The 20,119-nt window shown below is 34.5% G+C and overlaps 3 protein-coding genes across 4 annotated transcripts; 2 read left to right on the plus strand and 1 right to left on the minus strand.

The window, feature by feature from the left end:
* Positions 1-2,524: 2,524 nt before the first annotated feature.
* On the plus strand, positions 2,525-4,890 carry LOC147296826 (Concanavalin A-like lectin protein kinase family protein). 2 transcript variants are annotated; one of them, XM_086244221.1, is made up of 2 exons: positions 2,525-4,634; positions 4,768-4,873. In XM_086244221.1, exons 1-2 carry the CDS (start codon positions 2,635-2,637, stop codon positions 4,823-4,825), a joined length of 2,058 nt encoding a protein of 685 aa, XP_086100347.1. In that variant the 5' UTR covers positions 2,525-2,634; the 3' UTR covers positions 4,826-4,873. The 2 variants fall into 2 exon arrangements, with proteins under 2 accessions (XP_086100347.1, XP_086100339.1); XM_086244213.1 differs by having other exon boundaries at positions 2,525-4,890.
* A 6,903-nt stretch (positions 4,891-11,793) lies between these two features.
* LOC147296827 (uncharacterized) lies at positions 11,794-13,162 on the plus strand. The gene is made up of 3 exons (XM_086228996.1): positions 11,794-12,025; positions 12,172-12,397; positions 12,525-13,162. Exons 1-3 carry the CDS (start codon positions 11,807-11,809, stop codon positions 12,950-12,952), a joined length of 873 nt encoding a protein of 290 aa, XP_086085122.1. The 5' UTR covers positions 11,794-11,806; the 3' UTR covers positions 12,953-13,162.
* Positions 13,163-14,083: 921 nt separating this feature from the next.
* On the minus strand, positions 14,084-18,716 carry LOC147296828 (uncharacterized). Its single transcript, XM_086229745.1, has 6 exons — positions 18,609-18,716; positions 15,849-15,952; positions 15,654-15,738; positions 15,448-15,523; positions 14,932-14,990; positions 14,084-14,347 (listed from the first exon to the last, which is right to left on the minus strand). The coding sequence occupies exons 2-6, from the start codon at positions 15,908-15,910 to the stop codon at positions 14,084-14,086; spliced, it is 546 nt and encodes a 181-aa protein (XP_086085871.1). The 5' UTR covers positions 15,911-15,952; positions 18,609-18,716.
* Between the last annotated feature and the right edge of the window lie 1,403 nt (positions 18,717-20,119).

The following is a 20,119-nucleotide window of genomic DNA, read 5'->3' on the forward strand; positions in this document are numbered from 1 at the left end:
ATCACTATTTCTACTTGCTCTATATTATATTTATTAAAATTATTAATGGTCGACTAATATAATGGATAAAATATGAAAATTATGAGAATTACACATTCAAGAATTGGTTTTAGCATAATTATAAAACAAATATAGAGTTAAGTAAATTCAACCATGTATATAATATATCAGTTTATCATCAATTCATGTATATTATATCATATATATTATAATTATGATTACCAATCATCAGTTAATCTTTTTAGTATTGATTTTATATTTATACCCATAAGAGATTGTTGTAAAACTTAAAATGTAAACAATTTGAGTTCAATTGTGTTTAATGTTCAAAGAGTGACCCATCGAATCAACCGGCCAAAAGAAGAAAACAGACCAATTATGACAACCAATTACATTTGATGACGGTCTCACCAAATTAATGTGTATTTTAATCAAGTAAATGCCTACTTAATAAAAGTACAATAATATTCTATTGTCAAAATGATTAACAAACAATATAAAATAATGTTATTCTACTATACTTCAGATATGAACCACTTATAAGAATAATAATCCAAATTTATAGTCCAATACCATAATATTGATAAATTATCTAACAATTTGATAAGAGAATATTAATATATTATATATATATATATCCTTTAATTAATTAATTAATATATATAACTATATAAGAATAACAAAACCCTCTTAAATAACACAATTATTGTCTGGATGCCCATGAAACCGTTTCTGCAAAATCAACCCTTTTAATTATTTAATCGATCATTGATTATGATTGGTCACCCACCTGTAAAATCACCATCTGAACTAATTTATTTTGAAAAAAGGATAATTTATTCGTAGAAAGGACATGTCAATCTACTTCCAAACTTTTACAAACTTTCTTCTTCATAATGTGATCGACGGCTTTTTTATATGTTTGCTATGCCTAATCGTATCACTAATACTCCAAACATATGTTTGCTCCGTAAAACGTCTCCACTAGAAACCTCTGGATTACAATAGTTATTACAACAGTCCATTAAACTCAAATGATAAGGGAACAAGTAATAAAAACAAAAAAATTGTTTTACAATGGTTATTAGAAGGGTCAAACATTAATAATCCAAATTAAATTGCATTACAATTATTCTTGTTTTGTCTAAATGTGTAAAATTGTATAATGTACTCATATTTGATTATCCTCAAATCTGAAAAGAAATTTTGACTTTTAGCACACCATTCAATCACAGCCCACGTTGAATAGTTAATGTGCAGTAAAATATTAATAAAAAAGTTGCTATGATGGATCAATTGTCAAAGTCTTAAACCTTATAATAAATTATAATCCAATATTAATTAGTTGGGTGAACCATTAATCTGAGAGTCAAACTATGAAACAAAAAACAACGTACGTACAGAGAATTTTCTCGAATGGGGGAGACGCCAAGTGCAGCAGCCAACCATGTGTATTGTCCTTTGTAGATAGAGAGAGTCCAATAACTTGGCAAGAGCCACCATTTGAATATGTGGGTTTTACTTCATTGATTATGGTAAGGTGTTACCCCAATAAAGGAAACAAAAATCTAATAGATGGATCGCATTTATATGAACCAGGTACTCGTTGACTCTTCAACCAGAAATCTATAAATTGGGCTAGCTTTCTCTCAAAATAACCAATATGCCATTGTATGATTTCATAGCAAAGGTTTATTTTTTATTGTTCTTTAGAAATATTAATGTGAGAAATGATGAATCTAAGTTGTGATTTTTAAATAACGTGAAGATAAATTTAATTGATAAATAATTAGTTAATGATTTCACTAAAATTGATTGATCGAGAATGAGTTACTTAATTTCATCCAAGTATTACGCAATAAACATGCAAAACCTAACTGTGATTTTAAAAGTAAATTTGTTTTCATCATTTTTAACTAGCAATATAGTATAAATATAAATTTTCTATATAGAAATTAGAACTATAAATCACACCTGTGTTAAAACCAAAAGTGTGAATGTTTTTTTTCCAACAGATAGGCTTCTACTTTAGTTTACATAGACATCAACAAAAAGCATGTTGTTTTGCCTAAAGCTTTTTATGACAAAAGGAGTTGTATACACTACCGTACAATTTCAGTAGAAAACTAATCAAAGTATATTTGTATACACTGAATGCATATAATATAACACATCAAAATGCATATACTCCTAGAAGAATCTTAAGAAAATAATAAAATTCTTATATAGGCGGCATCCACTTGAACCTACATGAACGATGAATGATGAATCTATGGATTAACTTTACCAAAAAAGGAAAGAAAAAGTAAAAACACTATTTCACCAGAAAAAAAAAAAAAAAAAGTTTTAAATTAGTCTGTAATCTCTTTGCATGTGCCCACACACATGCCTTTTGAGTCGGCAAGTCGGCTTTCAGCAAGACAGCAATTAATCCCCACTTAAAGGGCAGAAAGACATCTCTGTCCATTTATTAGTCTTAAAACCTTGAGTCTTTGACTACCCAAAAAATTTAAAAACACCACCTTATCATCTAATTCAACTCTTCTCTGCAAACGCGACCCTTCCTCTGTTTCATTCATTCATTCATTCATTTCCCTTATCATCTTCTTCTTCAGCTTCCTCTGCTTTTCTGCAATGAACAAAACCAACCCACAACCCCATCTTCTCCTCCTGCTAATTCTAATAATACCCACAATCCTATCTTCCCAACCAGTTTTGGACGTGGACTTTGTGTTCAATGGCTTCAACTCCTCAGACATGTTGCTCCTCCACAGCAACGCCACCGTTTCATCTGGCGTCCTCACACTCACAAACAACACACAATTCTCAATCGGTCGCGCTCTCTACAAGTCCAAGATCCCCACAAAGCGACCCAACTCTTCGTACGTCTATCCCTTTTCAACTTCCTTCATTTTTTCCATAGCTCCTTACAAGAACATTCTTGCTGGCCATGGCATGGTCTTCATTTTTTCCCCATTTTCTGGCATCAATGGCACGAGCTCGAGTCAGCATCTGGGCCTCTTCAACCTCACCAACGATAGACTCCCCAATAACCATGTCTTCGGGGTCGAATTCGATGTGTTCAAGAATGAAGAATTCAAGGACATCAGCGACAACCATGTTGGGATCGATGTGAATTCACTTGAATCTATAGAAGCAAATGAGGCAGGGTATTGGCCAGAAGGGAGTGACGGTAGTGATGAGAAGGATTTCAAGAAATTGGACCTTAACAATGGTGAAAATTACCAAGTCTGGATCGACTACAAGGATTTCTTGATTAATGTTACTATGGCTCGAGCCGGCACGAAAAGGCCTCGAACACCAATTTTGAGTGTTAGGTTGAATCTCTCTGATGTTTTTGAGGATGAAATGTTTGTTGGGTTCACAAGTGCCACAGGGAAGTTGGTTGAGAGCCACAAGATTTTGGCTTGGAGCTTCAGCAACAATAACTTTTCGTTGAGTGAGAGTTTGGTCACTGCGGGTTTGCCTTCTTTTGTGCTGCCAAAGAGTTCAGTTTTCAGGTCAAAAGGGTTTATTGCAGGAGTCACTGTGGGTGGTTTGTTTGTGATTGGTCTGTGTGCTCTGTTTGCTCTGTTTTTGATTAAGAGGCAAAGGAGGATTGCAAGGGAGAGAGAGGAAATGGAAGAGTGGGAATTGGAGTACTGGCCACACCGGATTACTTACCAGGAAATTGAGGCGGCTACAAAGGGTTTTGCAGAAGAAAATGTGATTGGGATTGGAGGGAATGGGAAGGTGTATAAGGGTGCTTTAGCAGGTGGGGCAGAGATTGCAGTGAAGCGGATTTCACATGAAAATGATGGAATGAGAGAGTTCTTGGCTGAGATTTCAAGCATTGGGAGGTTGAAGCACAGGAACTTGGTGGGGTTGAGAGGTTGGTGTAAGAGAGAGAAGGGGAGCTTCATGTTGGTGTATGATTATATGGAAAATGGGAGTTTGGACAAGAGAGTCTTTGATGATTGTGATGAGAGTAAGATGTTGAGCTTTGAAGACAGAATAAGGGTTTTGAGGGATGTGGCTTCAGGGGTCTTGTACTTACATGAGGGGTGGGAATCCAAAGTCCTACATAGGGACATTAAGGCCAGCAATGTGTTACTTGATAAGGAAATGAATGGAAGGCTAGGGGATTTTGGGTTGGCAAGGATGCATGGGCATGGTGAAGTGCTTGGCACCACTAGGGTGGTTGGAACTGTGGGGTACTTGGCCCCGGAAGTGGTCCGGATAGGGCGAGCATCGACTGAGACCGACGTGTTTGGGTTCGGGATCTTGACTCTAGAAGTAATGTGTGGGAGGAGGCCTATAGAGGAAGGGAAGCCACCTTTGGTGGAATGGGTGTGGAAGCTTATGGTTCAAGGGCAATTGTTACATGGGTTTGATGAGAGGTTAAGGGCTAAAGGAGGGTACAATGAAGAGGAAGTGTTGAGGGTGCTACATTTGGGATTGTTGTGTGCATACCCAGACCCAAATGCAAGACCATCCATGAGGCAAGTAGTGAAAGTGTTGGAGGGGAAGAATGAGGCTTCTGATAATGAGTCTGAAAGTGAGGATATGGATGCATATTTGCTGAACAAGTTGCAATCCAAGGACATGTGGTCTGAGTTCTCAGAGACTTTTGGGTATGGATCTAATTCACACCCAACTTTTGAAGATATTAAGCAGTCCATATCCACTTCAATGTCCCTCTCTTGGTCTAACACTAGTATAGTGGACGGCAGGTGAATTTGATGCCTTGTATTTTTTCCTTGTCAGGCAATCATCCATGCTTGAGCTTGAACATGAAGATTTAGATGTCAAGGCTGGTGACTAGGGAGCATATATTGTGGAGAATGGGAGGGACTTTGGGTTTGTGGTTTTCTTTTGCACCTTTTTTTTTTTTTTTTTTTTTTTTTTTCATATATTCATTCATTTTCATTGATTTGGGTGTTGTAGAATTTTGTTTTCTGTGCAAATTAGAAGCAGTGTACATATATGTATAATAACCCAGTTCACGATATTTTATAATAACCCATATAAATGTGAGTGAGTTGTAGCTAAAGATGCACACCATGTGAGTCCTCATTAAATTTCATTGTCTTTTTATAATCTTCAACCTCAAGACACCAAATTAGATGGCTAGTGAGTAAATATGGCCTATGAGTAAAATTGTTGTATTGGTGTTAAAACTTGAGCATCATGGGAGTCATCCTGTCTCTTCCATTATCGTGGGCTATCCACGTTGCTACGAGGCTCTGCCTCTCAAAGCTAATGATGCTCTAAAATGATTGTAATCGTTAGGTCGGAATGTTGGTAGGACAATGATCTTCAAAATCAATCAAATATATTATTTTATTTTTAAAAAAATGTCGGCCGAAGTTGGGCCGGCCCTACTTCTGTTGGGTTCAAAGCTCTTTTACTACAATTCTCAGCCCAAAAAGAAAAGTGCAAATGCAGGCCCATCCTATTACCCAGATTATGTTTTAGTTAATGGGCAAGGAATTGGGCTGGGCCACTAATTGGCTAATCCAATTTGGTCCAGTTCGTTTTATAGTCCAGGGTTATAGTTCTATTGGCCCTGGCTTCCAGATTTCCAATGTCTAGGTCGTTTGGTCCTGTTTAATTTGAAAAAAAGAAAAAGAAATTCTATTTGATTTGATTATATATATATATATATATTGGTAGCTCATTCCTTGAAAATTTAAGCTTTTGGAGAATGTTGATAAGCCAACTACTGATAACGCATTTGAGACCCATATTAGAAATCTCTTGCATTTTATTACCTGGCAATTGATAAAGTTATTGCATGCACTTGATATGTAATCAACAATGAATCGAAATGCTCTATTTATAAATTTAATCACACATTTAGATAATGAGTAAATTAATAATCTAGACTCACATTCTAAGGATATGAACATTTTATATTATTAGATTGTTTTGTAAGAGAACAGTTTTGTTTGTCTACTATTTATATATAGAGGAGTGTTTTAAAACTAACTTTAGCAAGTTAATACAAAACTAACCATGCTTTTGGGACCACCACATAACTAATCTTATAATCAAAACCATCAATTATTTAGGTCATACTTTAAAGATCATCATTACAAAAAATCAACTAAATTGGAAATCATTTAGTCATTTAATTGAGATCAAATAAATAGACGATCAGTGTTTTCGATAAAAACATATAAATAGTTGTTATTATAATCAAATGACTAAATGATTTCCGAATTTGAAGATTTTTTACAGGGATGGTCTTTGAAGTAGGACCTAAAAAATAGACGGTTCGGATTTTGAGATTACATTGTATATATATTGACCCAACATGGTAGTTAATTTTGTATTTACTTACTAACTAATTAATTTTAAAACATTATTGTATATAAATATATATTTAATATGATTGCATTATTTAGAATAGACAGTGCATGTGGGAGTGTGGGACTGAGTCACACTGAGACGTGGATATTCTGAAACTTGCTTTTCACAAGGGATGGGGGATTTTTGGAGAAAAACATTCATGTTGATTGGTTACAGTCATGTCCATGTCAGTTTTGTTGTTGCCAAATTAAGCTCTTGATATCTTCTGTATTTTGTCTCTGCATTTTTTGTGCCGTTCGTTTCTCTAATTTCAATTTCATTCTTATCTGCATTACTTTAATTTCTCTCTACCTAATTTTAATTCTAATAATTGAGAGCAAATTTGCTCTCCTAATAATTCATTGATAACTTGTTACATCGGCTTTAATTACTTGTAAGTTGTAACAAACAACTTTAAGAGTTGCCACTGTTGGATTGAATTAATTAAGTTATTGGGGTTTGCTTGGGGAAGGTGTCGTTAGCAATGTTTGAGAAATATAAAAAATTACGAATGTGGTTGATTTTTTATAGAGATGACCCTTAAGAAGGGATCTAAGAAATAAACGGTCTCAATAACTGAATTCTCTGCTCTGTGATTGTTGGGTAATTAGGTGAGCGTGAAATTTTTCACTCTATGGTGAGCGAGTGATTATTTCTATATATAGAGAAATTCTCTCAATAGGACATCTGTAATTTTTATTTTTACAAACGTCAAGCGTCAAGCATCTGGTAGTCATTACAGAGCGCTCAATAGTACATTTTTACTTCTTCCTAAAGTACTCAATACTGATTTATCAATTTTATATTAGATTTTAACTATAAAATTTTATACAATCTTCACAGGCTTCGGTCTACACTTTAAAAAGGTATTAAGTAAACTCATACACTGTACACTGAAAAACAGAACGGTAAAAGTAGCAGTTTGTTGCAGCGCTCCACTGTTATCAACACGTTTGCCGAGTGCTCAATGATTGTTATCCGCAAAAACAAAAATACGGACAGATTCGTTATTTTTTATTAAAATATATATATGTCCACACTTTATATCTGAATGTAGCTAGCTGGTATCATATGATCATATCATTTTGGGATATATAGCCTTACGTGCACCACAAATTTTCTCTGGTAATTTGTCATGTATAGTCTGAACTGAACTCAACTCAGGGTCTTCCATTTATTTTTCTGACACTAGCTCCATCATCTTACTCATTGCCTCAGAATTGTCTTTCTCCACTACTGGCATAATTGGCATTGGCAAGGTGTATATAAAAATATTCTTTTGACAAGATGGATTCTGCCGTTCTTATGTTATATTTTCAAATCATAAATACAAATCATTGTATATTAATTGTTGCCTAAATATAATTCATATTTCTAAATTCATAACATAAACATCTTATATTGAGCCAATCTGATAAAAAATTAGGCCAACTTAGACCAAGGTGAACTTATATATAAGAGATTATGAACCATCATCATCGTTTTAAGTATGCTAATTTGAACAAGACCAAATTAGACCAAAATCATTGGACCTCTATTTAAGCTGCAGACCAAATTGGACCAATTATTTTGGTGCATGCATACCACCGTATTTAATTTGAAGAAGGCCAGCTGATATATTTGATAAGGATCCTAGCTAGCAGCTGTAATCCTTGATCAGATTGGAAAATGGTCTTATCATCAATGCATACAAACAATTAATCATGATCGTAAAAAATTCAGATAAACACTGGCATATCATGTTTTGGATAATCGGTACAGATCATAGTGGACAAGTTAATTAACAAACAGCACGTTGAACACGTATATATATATATATATATATATATATGTTAATGATCAATTTAATTACTAACATACATATTATTTCCAAAATAGGGTTACCAAAATATCTCTTTCCTTTCTGTCATCTTCTAGATCTATCGTTCTTATCCCTTTTAGAGTACGATTTTATCTAGATGCTTCATGTTCAATTAATTATTTTCCAAATCTATATATATCCAACCTCAAGAGATCGATGCCTAGCTAGATGGTTTAATCCATATACACCAATAGGTTCTCTTGTTATATCGTAAATCTGGATAATTTATTGATTAAGTTAATTTTTAACTAAATATACGATATTGACATTAAGAATAGGCAAGAGAAAAATATCTTAAATTAACATCGATCGGTTCTTTATGAATGCTTATCCTAGCTAGTCATTTTCTTTTCTTTAGCTAGCTACTGGAATTTTTGGAATGTCTTGTAAAGAACTAATGGACTTACATCTTTTTGTAGCTGTCATTATTAGTATAGAATTATAGATAATAATAATAATAATAAAAAAAAATGTATAGCTTTCATTCGTACGCACTAAACAAATATGAGATGAAGTAATTTGATATGTTAAAGTACTCGATCATCACCACAGTTGATAGATTCATGATTAGGTTAACATCCAGAACATGATATATTATCCTAATTGTTGTACCAATCAACTGCATTGCTGATTAATTACATCTTTCTCACTTATGCGAGATATTTTGTCAGATTTTATGAATCACTTTTATCTTTTTTGCTTGGGATATATTGGTTGTAAATTAATCAGGATCAATTTTACCTTGTAATAACTTATAGAAGCATGACGCGTTGGCCATTAATTAAAAACAACTTGGATTAATTTATATCTCATCTCATTTTGAAGTGGTCAAACTTGCCATGATCAATTAATTAATGGAATAATATATGATAAAAAAAAAAAAAGACTAATTAATGGGATAGATCAAGGAAGAGATGGATCAAATTGAGGGTAAAATAAGTGTGCGCGAATGTCTGAAAACAAAGTAACAACGATTTAATATTGAAGAAATTAAACCAGTGGGGAAATAATTAAAATGATGAGGGTAGGTATAATATTTTAAAAGCTGGATTTGAGACTTTCCGGCAAATGGTGACCTACATATCTCTATCTTATAATCATGAAAGCATGGCAATGCCATTATCGGCAACGTGGCATAGTGGTAGTAGTAGTACTGCATTATTTATTGAAACAATATATGCCAGTATCTGCATTCTTAGTGAAAGTTGATTCCCAATTTTGTTTCTTTATTATGCCTTTATGGTTAGCCAACTGTAAGTACGATGGGTGTGTATTAGGTTTACTTAATTTAAGATGGCAATTAATAAACAATGACCACATGCCAATAAAGAAGAGAAATTTCATTCGGGTCCTTTTAGTAAAGATAAAAAACAAAAGACTCAAAAGTGGCAAATATATATATATATGATGAATGTTAGCTATCTTCTCATTTTCACCTGTTCTTTTTATTTTCTTTCTTATTTCTCCTAATTTGCAGTGTAATTTTATGATGGAAATCGTTTATTTTTAAAATCGTCATGTGAATGTCATATTTAAAAAAAAATATCAACCAAATCGAAATCATTATAATCATATAAGTATTATCAAATAAATAAACGATGATTTTAACTACTACAAAAAATATTTACTTATTTGATAACAGTTTGATGATTAACCGTTTTTTTTTTAAAATTTGATTTTTTATAGAGATAATCTTTACAAAGTAATGTAGAGTATGAACAATTCTGATCCTAAAATTACCCTGCAAATTAGGTTAAAGAAGAAATAAGACAAAAATAGTAAATAAAATGGAAAGAGTAGGTAACATTTCTCAATGTATATGTGTCTAACTAGTCAAGGTGGTGAGGATAAAGACAATACTAGTGAAAAGACCTAAACCTACATGCATGCACACAACTATGTCTAGCTAATAGTTACCAGAAAAAAAGAAAACTATGCCCAGCTAATAGCCTAATAGATGTGGACAATTTACTAGGTGGAAAATATTTAGGCCAGTTTGAGATTGTTGTTAAACATCTAAAAACTATTATAAATGATAATTTTAAGTCACTTATAACAATTTTGGTGTTTAGTAAAAAAACTAAAAATTGTAATGCCTCACTATTTTAGATCACTCACTATAATTTTGAAAAGTAACTATCTACATGCTTTTCAAAATTGTAGACAAAAAATATAAACAAGTAAAAGACTTATTTTTTACTAAATCAATAAATCAAAAGAACTTTCAACATCATATTTATTTTAGTAATTATAAATAGTTTTAATAGTTTTACATTAAAATTTATCAAGTACATTTATACTATTTTTTACATTTTTGAAAACATAATTTACAAAACACTCGACTGTTTTATTTTACAGCTGAATATACTTCACAATAATTTTTTCTTAAAGTAATACTAAACTAGTATATTTTGACTTTAGAGCTTTCACACTCGCATGTGAGTTAGATCAGTAGTGCTAGACATCCCACATTTTTATACCATAATTTCATACCACCTTATGTGGCAACTTACATGGCATTCATGCATTGGACACTAAAAAATAAAAAAAAAATTCACAAAATAAAAATAAAAACTTTGTCCAGTAAAATAATGACACGTAAGATGGTATAAAAATATGGTATAAGAATGTGGTAAATATAGCATTATTCGAGTTAGATCTATCATCTGTGTACTATGCGATGGCCTCAAGCCATGGTTATTATCGAGAAATTAGAAACAATGAAAATAAATGGAAAGTTTTTGAAATTTGTTTTTTAAGAGATGTGTGAATGTGTGATACAGAAAAAGTGGATGCACGTGGACGCATTCATGGCATGTTTCAAATTATTGCACCATCGAATGACGAAAATGCCCTCGAATTCTTTCTCGCACCGTCGCCAAACTTGTTATGCGAAAACAGAAAAAAGGAAATTTATAGGAAACTGATTGGTGAGGCCAGGACGCCGCGTATTTGCGACATTCGCAATCTAATCTCAATCCGCTACACTACACCTTCATAATCATATAACTCACAATATAACCGTAAAAATACAATAACTTGTTGGGTGAGCGACAGGTGGGCCCCACAATCGGATAAACCTCAAGCGTCAACGGCTGAGATTGAGCCAAATTTCAACATTTGAGACGCTCAACCATATCATCTTAATCACGATAGAGATGCATGCCCCACCACTCACAAGATCATTATAGAGATGCATCGCTTTTGGGTTTATTTTATTTATTATTAATTTTTCAATACTTTATTAAATTATTTAAAAAAAAAAAAAAACCGGAAGCTGGATATTCGAGTATATCCAGATAGGCTGGTGCAGTGTTCGCTCCAATTATTGGACTTACTTACGTGGATCCGTGCTGTCCGGCCCAACATCAAGAAAAACTATTAGACCGGTTCGATTTACAGCGTCCAATGATTTCACGCCACGTCGGCGAAACAAAACTCCGCTCATGTGCGCGGCGGCTTGTGAGGTGAGTCCACGTTGGCCTACTGGGCCCCACATTGATCCAAACTTGGGTTTCGGTATTTAAAACCCAACTCACATGGTTCATGCCAATTTACTCACACCTTGTAAGTGATCAACGTGAGAGCTCCATGGCTCGAATTCCGGCCACTGCTCAACAATTATTGGCCGCCAGCTTTTCCGACATGGTTTTCGGGTTTCTTGAGGATTTCCAAGAGTTCCCGGAAAGCTATAGCAGCAGCGATAATGGGAGTCAAGGAAATGAAGACGCCGCCATAGATGAAGAGGATCAGGCCGGAGAGGAAGAGAAGGACAAGAGGTTTTGGGAAAACCAGCACCAGATTTTACAAGTAATTGATTACATACGTATATACGCGTTCATATGTATATATATATATATATATATATATATACATGAATTTGATTCAGATTGACAGTCTCACAATTGAAAATGAAAATGATATTAATTGTTGTGTAAAACTTTATGTTACCGCAGGCCACCTTATGCAGGACTAGTTCTCTCGAAAAGGGGATTAGAAGTATTACAAAGGAGACAGTGAAGGAGGTACAGAGGTCAGGGACAGTCTGTGGTTGTGGGAAGGCTCCGGCTAGTGGTTGCCGGAGCTGCCTCATGAGAGAAGTTTCCGGCCGGCTTTGCAATGCCGGTTACAACAGTGCCATCTGCAAGTCCAAGTGGAGGAGTTCGCCGGACATCCCTTCAGGTAACAGCAATGAATTTGATTCCAGTCTGACAACATAATGCATAAAACGAACATATATTTCACGTTATTTGAGCACTTGTGTGTGGGGGTGCTTATTAGGCCTTTGTTTTCTATATATGTTGTTTAGGGGAGCACACATTTTTGGACGTGGTGGACAGTTCAAGGCACAAGAAGGGAGAGGTGAGGGTGATCATAGAACTCAACTTCAGAGCCGAATTCGAGATGGCTAGAGCAAGCGAAGAGTACAACAGGTTGGTGCAGCAACTCCCTGAAGTCTTTGTTGGCAAAGTTGAAAGACTGCAGAGCCTGATCAAAATTTTATGCTCGGCTGCCAAGAAATGTATGAAGGAAAAGAAAATGCACATGGGACCATGGAGGAAGCACAAGTACATGCAGGCTAAGTGGCTCAGCGCTTGTGAAAGAACGACGTCGCCGCCACTTTTGGCAGTGGGATACTCCGCCCGGTTGCGGCCAAAGCCTAAGGAGTCGATGCTAACTGTAGATTTGCTAGACATGCTGCCTAATATGCATTGCACAGCAGTTGAAGTTGTGTGATATATTTCATTTGATTAAGCAAGTTTTTGTGGTAATGTTTCTTGCTTTGATCCTAAGAAAGAGTCAAATTTCATCAAATACTTGTAAACTTAGTGTATGTGTATATATGTAAGGGAAAAAGATCGTTTAAGTAATGGATATGATCTTTGATAAAAAAGAAAAGAAAAAGTAATGGATATGATCAAATATGTTTCCCATTTTAAGCTTTAATTTGTTAAAACAACAATTGTCGTGCAATTTGCTTTTGCCCTTTTAGACTTCTTTTTGCTACTATGATATTCTCTCTCTCTCTTTTTTCTTTTCTTTTTTAATAGTTTTTTCATACATAAGATCGATGATGATGGCAATGGTTTCTTGGTACATTTTCGGTATTATAATTAAGAATAATGCTATACTTACCACATTCTTATACCACATATTTATACCATCTGACGTGTCATTACTTTATTGGACAATGTTTTTCTTTTTCTTTTTGGGTTTTTATTTTTATTTTTTAGTATCCAATGTATGAATGCCATGTAAGTTGCCACATAAAGTGGTATGAAATTATAGTATAAAAATGTGGTATATGTAGCACTACTGATTAATTAATTATTATTCTCATCCAATTGTTGTTAGGCCTCTGAATAGGATATGCTTGTAAGCTTCTGGCATCTGCGCGCACATGTTCATTATGTTATATATGAGCTCATGACTCATAAAAAACAAAGGGGTTGGAGACAATTGGAGTCATCTAAATTTCTAAAAAAACTTTATATATATATATCTTCAAATTTCTTAGTATATATATATGGGCAAAATTGTGCCAACTCACGGCTTCACTTAAAATCTTAAAATTTGTCAAAATTAAGTGAAGGGTCCAGAATTTCCAAGATCAGTGTTAGCATAAGAAAAATCTGGATTCAATCTTGTGCAGGTGCATATATATATATACAAGTTACGTGAACTGACTTCCTATGCACCTTCACAGCATGTGGAATTAATACCCCTGTAACATGCCAATTAACAAATTCTCATTAATGTGTTTGTCATTAGACCCATAATCTCATTACTAATTAAGCAAGTTAGATGGACAGATGAGCCTACCTAATTAAGTTGCATATATATATAAGAGACATAAAGCATTCAACATCAGTAATCATCATCATCATCATCATCACCATCATAGCTATAGTCACAAACATTATCTTGCTTCTCATAGTGCAATTTAATATAACTTGCTGTTCCTTCATTATCACTCCCCTCTTTAACATTTTCATAACCCAGCTGCCTCAGTTTAAAGTCATTGTCCATGATTTCTGATTCATGCTCTATAGTACCAGGGTTCTTCTGACCAGTGGCATCACCATTATGATTTAATTCTTTGGGGTTTTTATAATTTGAAACAGGAGCATGCTGCCAACAGATGAGAAAGCAATATATGTTTGATAAAGGCAAATGAAATTTGGTTTCAAATAGGAAATTCAAGTGTTCAATTTAATATTATCTCTATTGTGAATTTGAAAGAACAGAACTGCAAAGTATAGAAAGACCCTTATTGCAGCTATCTTGGTAAAAAGAGTTGTGCTAGGACAGAGGCTCAGTATAGTCCAGATGTGCAAGTACAACCTATATGAGGCTATGAGGACCACCCATAGAAGCCTAATTAATGGCGAGAAGGGTCTGTTCCGGGCATTCCTTTAATAAACCATATAAGGGTAAATCAAAAATACTTGCTATATATGACGGGTTTTGTCAAATGAGGGCCATAAGACTATAATCAGATGGGACCTGTATCACTGTATGAGGCCATGAGACCCAACGTACAGGCCTACCTGTATGAGGTATGAGGTCTACTATACAGGCCCACTATAGTCCAGATGTGAGAAAGCAAGTTGGTAATTGGTATAATTGTTTATAATCATGTGATTAGAGCACAAAATGCCAGAGTGGTATGTATACAAGACTTACAGCGTTGAGAAATTTTTTCTCAGACTGACCTTCTTAAGTAGCATCTGGTGGGTTGATTCTTGAGAAGTTTCAGCAGAAGTGGGATTACCTAGTTTCAGAAAAACAGGATCAGATAGAGAGAAATGAAAAGTTGAGAATAGTTTGGAAAAATTGGAAAACCAACATTGTCAAAGAATGGAGAAAATATCATAATTGTAATGGTAAGATAAGCAAATTAATGTACTCAATTTTAAGGCAACCATGACCTAAATGATGGAACTGGGCCACAACCATAACTTCATGCACCCAAAAATCTGAAGGAATGGCAACTACTTCCAATTTGATCGAGATTCATCTTATTTATCATATCATTCACTTGAAGAGTGATGCAAGCTTTCTTGCTTCAACATCTTACCACCTAATTAACCATTATTTGATTAAATTCTGTGACAATTTTCTACATTAACATAATCGACACTCCAAATTCTTATAAAGGAACAATGTTAATATGATTAACCCAACTCATCAAATGAATCTGACAAAAACTAAAAAACAGAATTGCAAACCTTTGTTTAAATTCCTTTTAAATGGCTGTGAATAGTCACTTGAAATGGATTTTATAAAAGAACTTGTCCTCCTGCTCTGCAAACAAATTAAAAGGATTGTAAAATATAATTTTTTTAAAAAAATTAACTTAATATGTGCAAGTACTCTACAATTATGTTTACCCAAAATAGACATCAAATGGAAATTAGAGAAGATCATATCTTGCCTTTCTTCCGGGGACTTTTAAAAAAGTAGGTTCACGAGTAATGGAATCTTGACAGAGAAGTATTTTTCCACAATTACTACAAGATCTGAAGAAAAAGCAAAAGCAGTAATAATTTGCATAAAACTTAAGAAGATAAACAAGCAAAAAAGAAACAGAACCTTAATCATGGAGCAAAGACGTTGATTAATTACATACATGAAGCAATTATCATCACGTCTTGTGGGAATATGACCTCCACAATGCTCACACCACAGCATATGTTATATATGAAGCGTCAACTATATATGTATACACTCAATCTGTCAGGAAAAATATGCCAATTAATAAAGCCTTAACTAGCTACTGAGTCAAGAAGACCATATATAAGATGTGAATCACTACTTGAGCACCAAGAATACTTGGCCAACAAGAATACTAATAATATCTAAAGCCTAGAATAAAATCCTTCTTGACTAAGAAACCTAACTAAATGATCTATTGAAAACTGGAAACTAGACTTTAATAGAAAGTCCCAAAATTACTAAAAAACTTCATATTAGTAATTATTAAGAAAATAAATTTTTCTCAAAATGAAAATCAACCAGCTTATGCGGACTGTATGGGTCTGAAAGACTGAAACTTCAAAAACAAATTCTAGTCTCACCCATATAAATACCATACCTATATGTAGAATTGCAGAAACAACACTAGAAGACAGTAAAAGATCTTGTATAGAATCATGGTATATAACTATTCTTAATTCACATTCTAAGTCCATACCAATCATATAGAGTAATTTAATTCAATAACCTCTTTTAATATGCAATAAGCTTTTTTGACCCTCCCTTCCCAAAACTTACATTTCCAACCTTTTTACATTTTCAACCCTTTTACATTTTTTCATAACAAAATACTCCTTATATATATATATCATATGTAGACCGCGCATTCGACACTTAGACCAAAAATTCGACTATATGCTTCTTCTCTTTCAGCGACCATGGATTTCAATATTTGACAATTGGACAGCTGATCAGAAAATGAAGAAGAATATAAAAGGCTGAATAAGATGAGGAAGAGCAAGAATAGGTTGTTCAAGTTTAAAGGGGTTCTGGGTTTTCGAATCTGGACGACAATCTTTTTTCATGGCAAAACAACTCACCACCACCATCCTAGCATATTCAACCCACCACCGTCCTGCACCTCCCCTACCTCTCTCTCTCTCTCTCTCTCTCTCTCTCTCTCTCTCTCTCTCTCTCTCTCTCTCTCTCTCTCTCTCCCCTTCCTTCCCAACCCACTTAGAGCAAACACCCAGATCTGGGAAAAAAAAAAAGAGTAGACGACGAGAAACTCGCAGCTACTATTCCCCTTTCCTCGAACAACGATTGACGGAGCTCCGCCTTGCCTCAAGTTCAATTAGATTAGCGGGAGAGAGAGAGGCCTTTGCTCTTTGCAGATGGTCAAATTTATGGTGTAGGTATAGGCGAAAGTTACTCAATGCTATCAAGTTCTGTTAGTCATTCGGTTGTGTTTTTGAATTTCTGTTGTTGTAGCTTTGTGTTTGACCAAGTCTTAGGATAGGTGATAAGTCTTTGCCTTATCTTTGGTCTTCCAGCTAACTTTAGTTAATTGGTTTCCTGGCTGCTTTTGTATTTAAACTTGGTTCAATCAATGAATACTGAGTGAGTTTATTCCACAACATTTCAATACCTTTTACATGGTATCAGAGCCTCACGGTCCTACTATCTCTATTATTTTTCTTTTCTAAACCAAATGGCCACCATAACTCTCAACCCCTCCAATGCATCTCAACTTATTTCCATTAACATTTCTGCCCAAGCTCCACTCAAACTCACCAGTACCAACTATCTCTCTTGGAAACTCCAATTTCACACCCTTTTCATTGGGTATGATCTCTTTGGATACATAGATGGCTCAAAACAATGTCCACCTCCCACCCTTACAGAAAACAACGTCACCACACCCAATCCAGTCCACACCCTCTGGGTCCGTCAGAACCAACTTATCTTTAATGCCCTCATTGGGTCTCTTTCTCCTTCAATCATCCCATTTGTGGCTCAAGCCAAGACCTCGCAAGAAGCTTGGAACACACTAGCCAACACATATGCCAAGCCCACCCCTCACAAGAAGCTTGGAACACACTAGCCAACACATATGCCAAGCCCACTCGTGGCCACATTAAACAGGTCAAACAACATCTCAAAAACCTCACCAAAGGCTCTCTGTCCATAACTGACTATCTCCAATCCATAAAGGCCCGTGCTGATGAATTGGCCATATTAGGAGCACCTGTTGATCCCCAAGATCTGACAGACAAAATCTTGACCGAATTGGGGGATGATTACAAGGAACTTGCTTGAGCAGTTCAAGCTCGTGACTCTTCAATATCCTTTGAAGAACTTCATGAAAAATTACTCATGTTTGAAGCCTCTCTATCCACCACCACCAAAGACACAATGAGCCTACCTGCCACTGCCAACCCCAACACACTACCTCTACCACCAACAGTAGGTACATATGATATATATATATATATATATAAGGGGTATTTTGAGAGGATGGTAAAAAAGCTTATTTCATAATAAAAAGAATTATTGAATTAAATTACCCGGCCAATCATATAACCAATTTTTTTAAGATGAAAATTGTATTATTGCAAATTGGAAACTCAATATGTGAACGGTGAACATTTTAACATAACATGGAGCCCAATATTAGTCTCTTGCACTGTCACAGCTAAGCCATGCAGTCCTACGTGGCCGGTGTCTGGAAAATTGAGGCTTCAGTTCAGAAATAAAGCACCTTCCAAGGAAACACCACTACTCACAAAGCCAAATTAGAGGGGGATATACGACAATAACAATGCAACCTTCTAAAGCCTGGACCAAATTATACATACAAAAAATGAAATAAATTGCGAACAAGATTAAAAATCAAGGCTAACAAGGTGCACACCTGTGAATAGATTAATTAATTCGCGTTCAAAAGAGAGCCAGACAGGAAGCACTGCTTCGTTTGAAGTACACAGAGAATCGATCTCATATTGACTGAGCGTAGTAGGAGAACTTCTCTATCTCACGCGCCCATTAAATTGTAGCTATGTGCTCATCCTAAATAAATAAAAAATCAAAATTATGTTAATATGTTGGGCTGTTGATTGGGTTAATACCCAATTGGCCCAATACTCATCCAACTGAGTTGGGCTGCTTTGGGTTCGATTAGTTAAATCATCTGGGCCTTGTCCGAGTGTAGTGGAGGACATTGATTTTGGACCTTCTTATTCTCTTTATTTATACTTTTTCTTTGACTAGTGCTATTCCGACCACCCTAAACTGTGGAGTTGACCACCTTATTTCAAAATTTCAACTTCACCCTTAAAACAAAAAATTTCCATTTTTTTCGTCTGATCATTCGACAGTTATCTATCGAAATATTTATGATTATTCGACAGTTATTTGTTGAACATTGGTGGGTTATTCGGTGGATAATCACCAAATGGAAATGAAAAAGGCATTCGGCAGTTATTTTCCGAAATATTTATATTTATTCGATACTTATTTGCCGAACATTAGTGAATGTTTCGGTAGATGACCACCGAATGAATCTAGGTGATTTCATCATATTTTTGCAATAAAGGGTAAAATAGAAAAAAAATTAAACAAAATATGTTAGGGTGGTCAACTCAGCAGCTAAATGTCGTCTGCATGGCCTCACTCTTTTCCCTTTCTTTTCGTTAAAGGAAGAAAAACCGTGTTTCCTTTCTTTTCCTTTTAGCTACAAGCAAGCTACCAATTGGTGGCACATGCAAGGCATGTGCGCATTCTCTGAGCTTGAATCCTTGTTCTCTATTTAAAGTGTAATTGTATAATATATGTACTTAATGCATTGATACTAACAAAGTAAGATCTAAAAGATTCATTAGTCAACTGTAGAGGTTAATACAAAATACAATTATTTATATACAATTAAGGTCCGGATATTAATACAATTTCTCTAATTATTATTTGTAATACAATACTTCAGTAATTCATTTATTATATTTTAGTTTAGTTTTAATTTTAATTTTAATTTATAAAATTTCGTAAAAAATAAAGAGTCTCTATATCACATTACAAAGGATCTCATTTTTTTAAAATACGTTGTCTAGGAAATTTACCGAAACTAACTAGTAAAAGGCCTAGAGCTGAAAGCAATCTAAGAAACCAATCGCCGACCACTATGACTAATATAATTCCAATATTGTGGGCTTCACATTAATATTTTTATAGCCCATTTTATGAACCAATTTCAGGTAATGCTATTTTATTACCTTAACTGGCATTTATCCTTTCTATTTATAATTTTATATCAACAACTTACTTTAATAATTGATTGACTCAATTTATATACACACAAAGATTCATGCTAGTGACTTATTTCTCCTATATTTCTAAAATGACATTATTTTAAATATAAGTACCATTACT

Source organism: Dryas octopetala, chromosome 1, assembly GCF_963921425.1.
Source record: "Dryas octopetala chromosome 1, drDryOcto1.1, whole genome shotgun sequence".
Taxonomy (NCBI): Eukaryota; Viridiplantae; Streptophyta; class Magnoliopsida; order Rosales; family Rosaceae; genus Dryas; species Dryas octopetala.

Excerpts from the sequence above, each read along its gene's own strand:
- LOC147296828 (XM_086229745.1), bottom strand. The coding sequence starts at position 15,910 with ATGCTGTGGTGTGAGCATTGTGGAGGTCATATTCCCACAAGACGTGAT. Across the intron at positions 15,739-15,848 it reads CGTGATGATAATTGCTTCAT|ATCTTGTAGTAATTGTGGAA; the intron begins GTATGTAATTAA and ends CTTTTTCTTCAG. Across the intron at positions 15,524-15,653 it reads TAAAAGTCCCCGGAAGAAAG|AGCAGGAGGACAAGTTCTTT; the intron begins GCAAGATATGAT and ends ATTTGTTTGCAG.
- LOC147296827 (XM_086228996.1), top strand. The coding sequence starts at position 11,807 with ATGGCTCGAATTCCGGCCACTGCTCAACAATTATTGGCCGCCAGCTTT. Across the intron at positions 12,026-12,171 it reads ACCAGCACCAGATTTTACAA|GCCACCTTATGCAGGACTAG; the intron begins GTAATTGATTAC and ends ATGTTACCGCAG. Across the intron at positions 12,398-12,524 it reads TTCGCCGGACATCCCTTCAG|GGGAGCACACATTTTTGGAC; the intron begins GTAACAGCAATG and ends TATGTTGTTTAG.
- LOC147296826 (XM_086244213.1), top strand. The coding sequence starts at position 2,635 with ATGAACAAAACCAACCCACAACCCCATCTTCTCCTCCTGCTAATTCTA.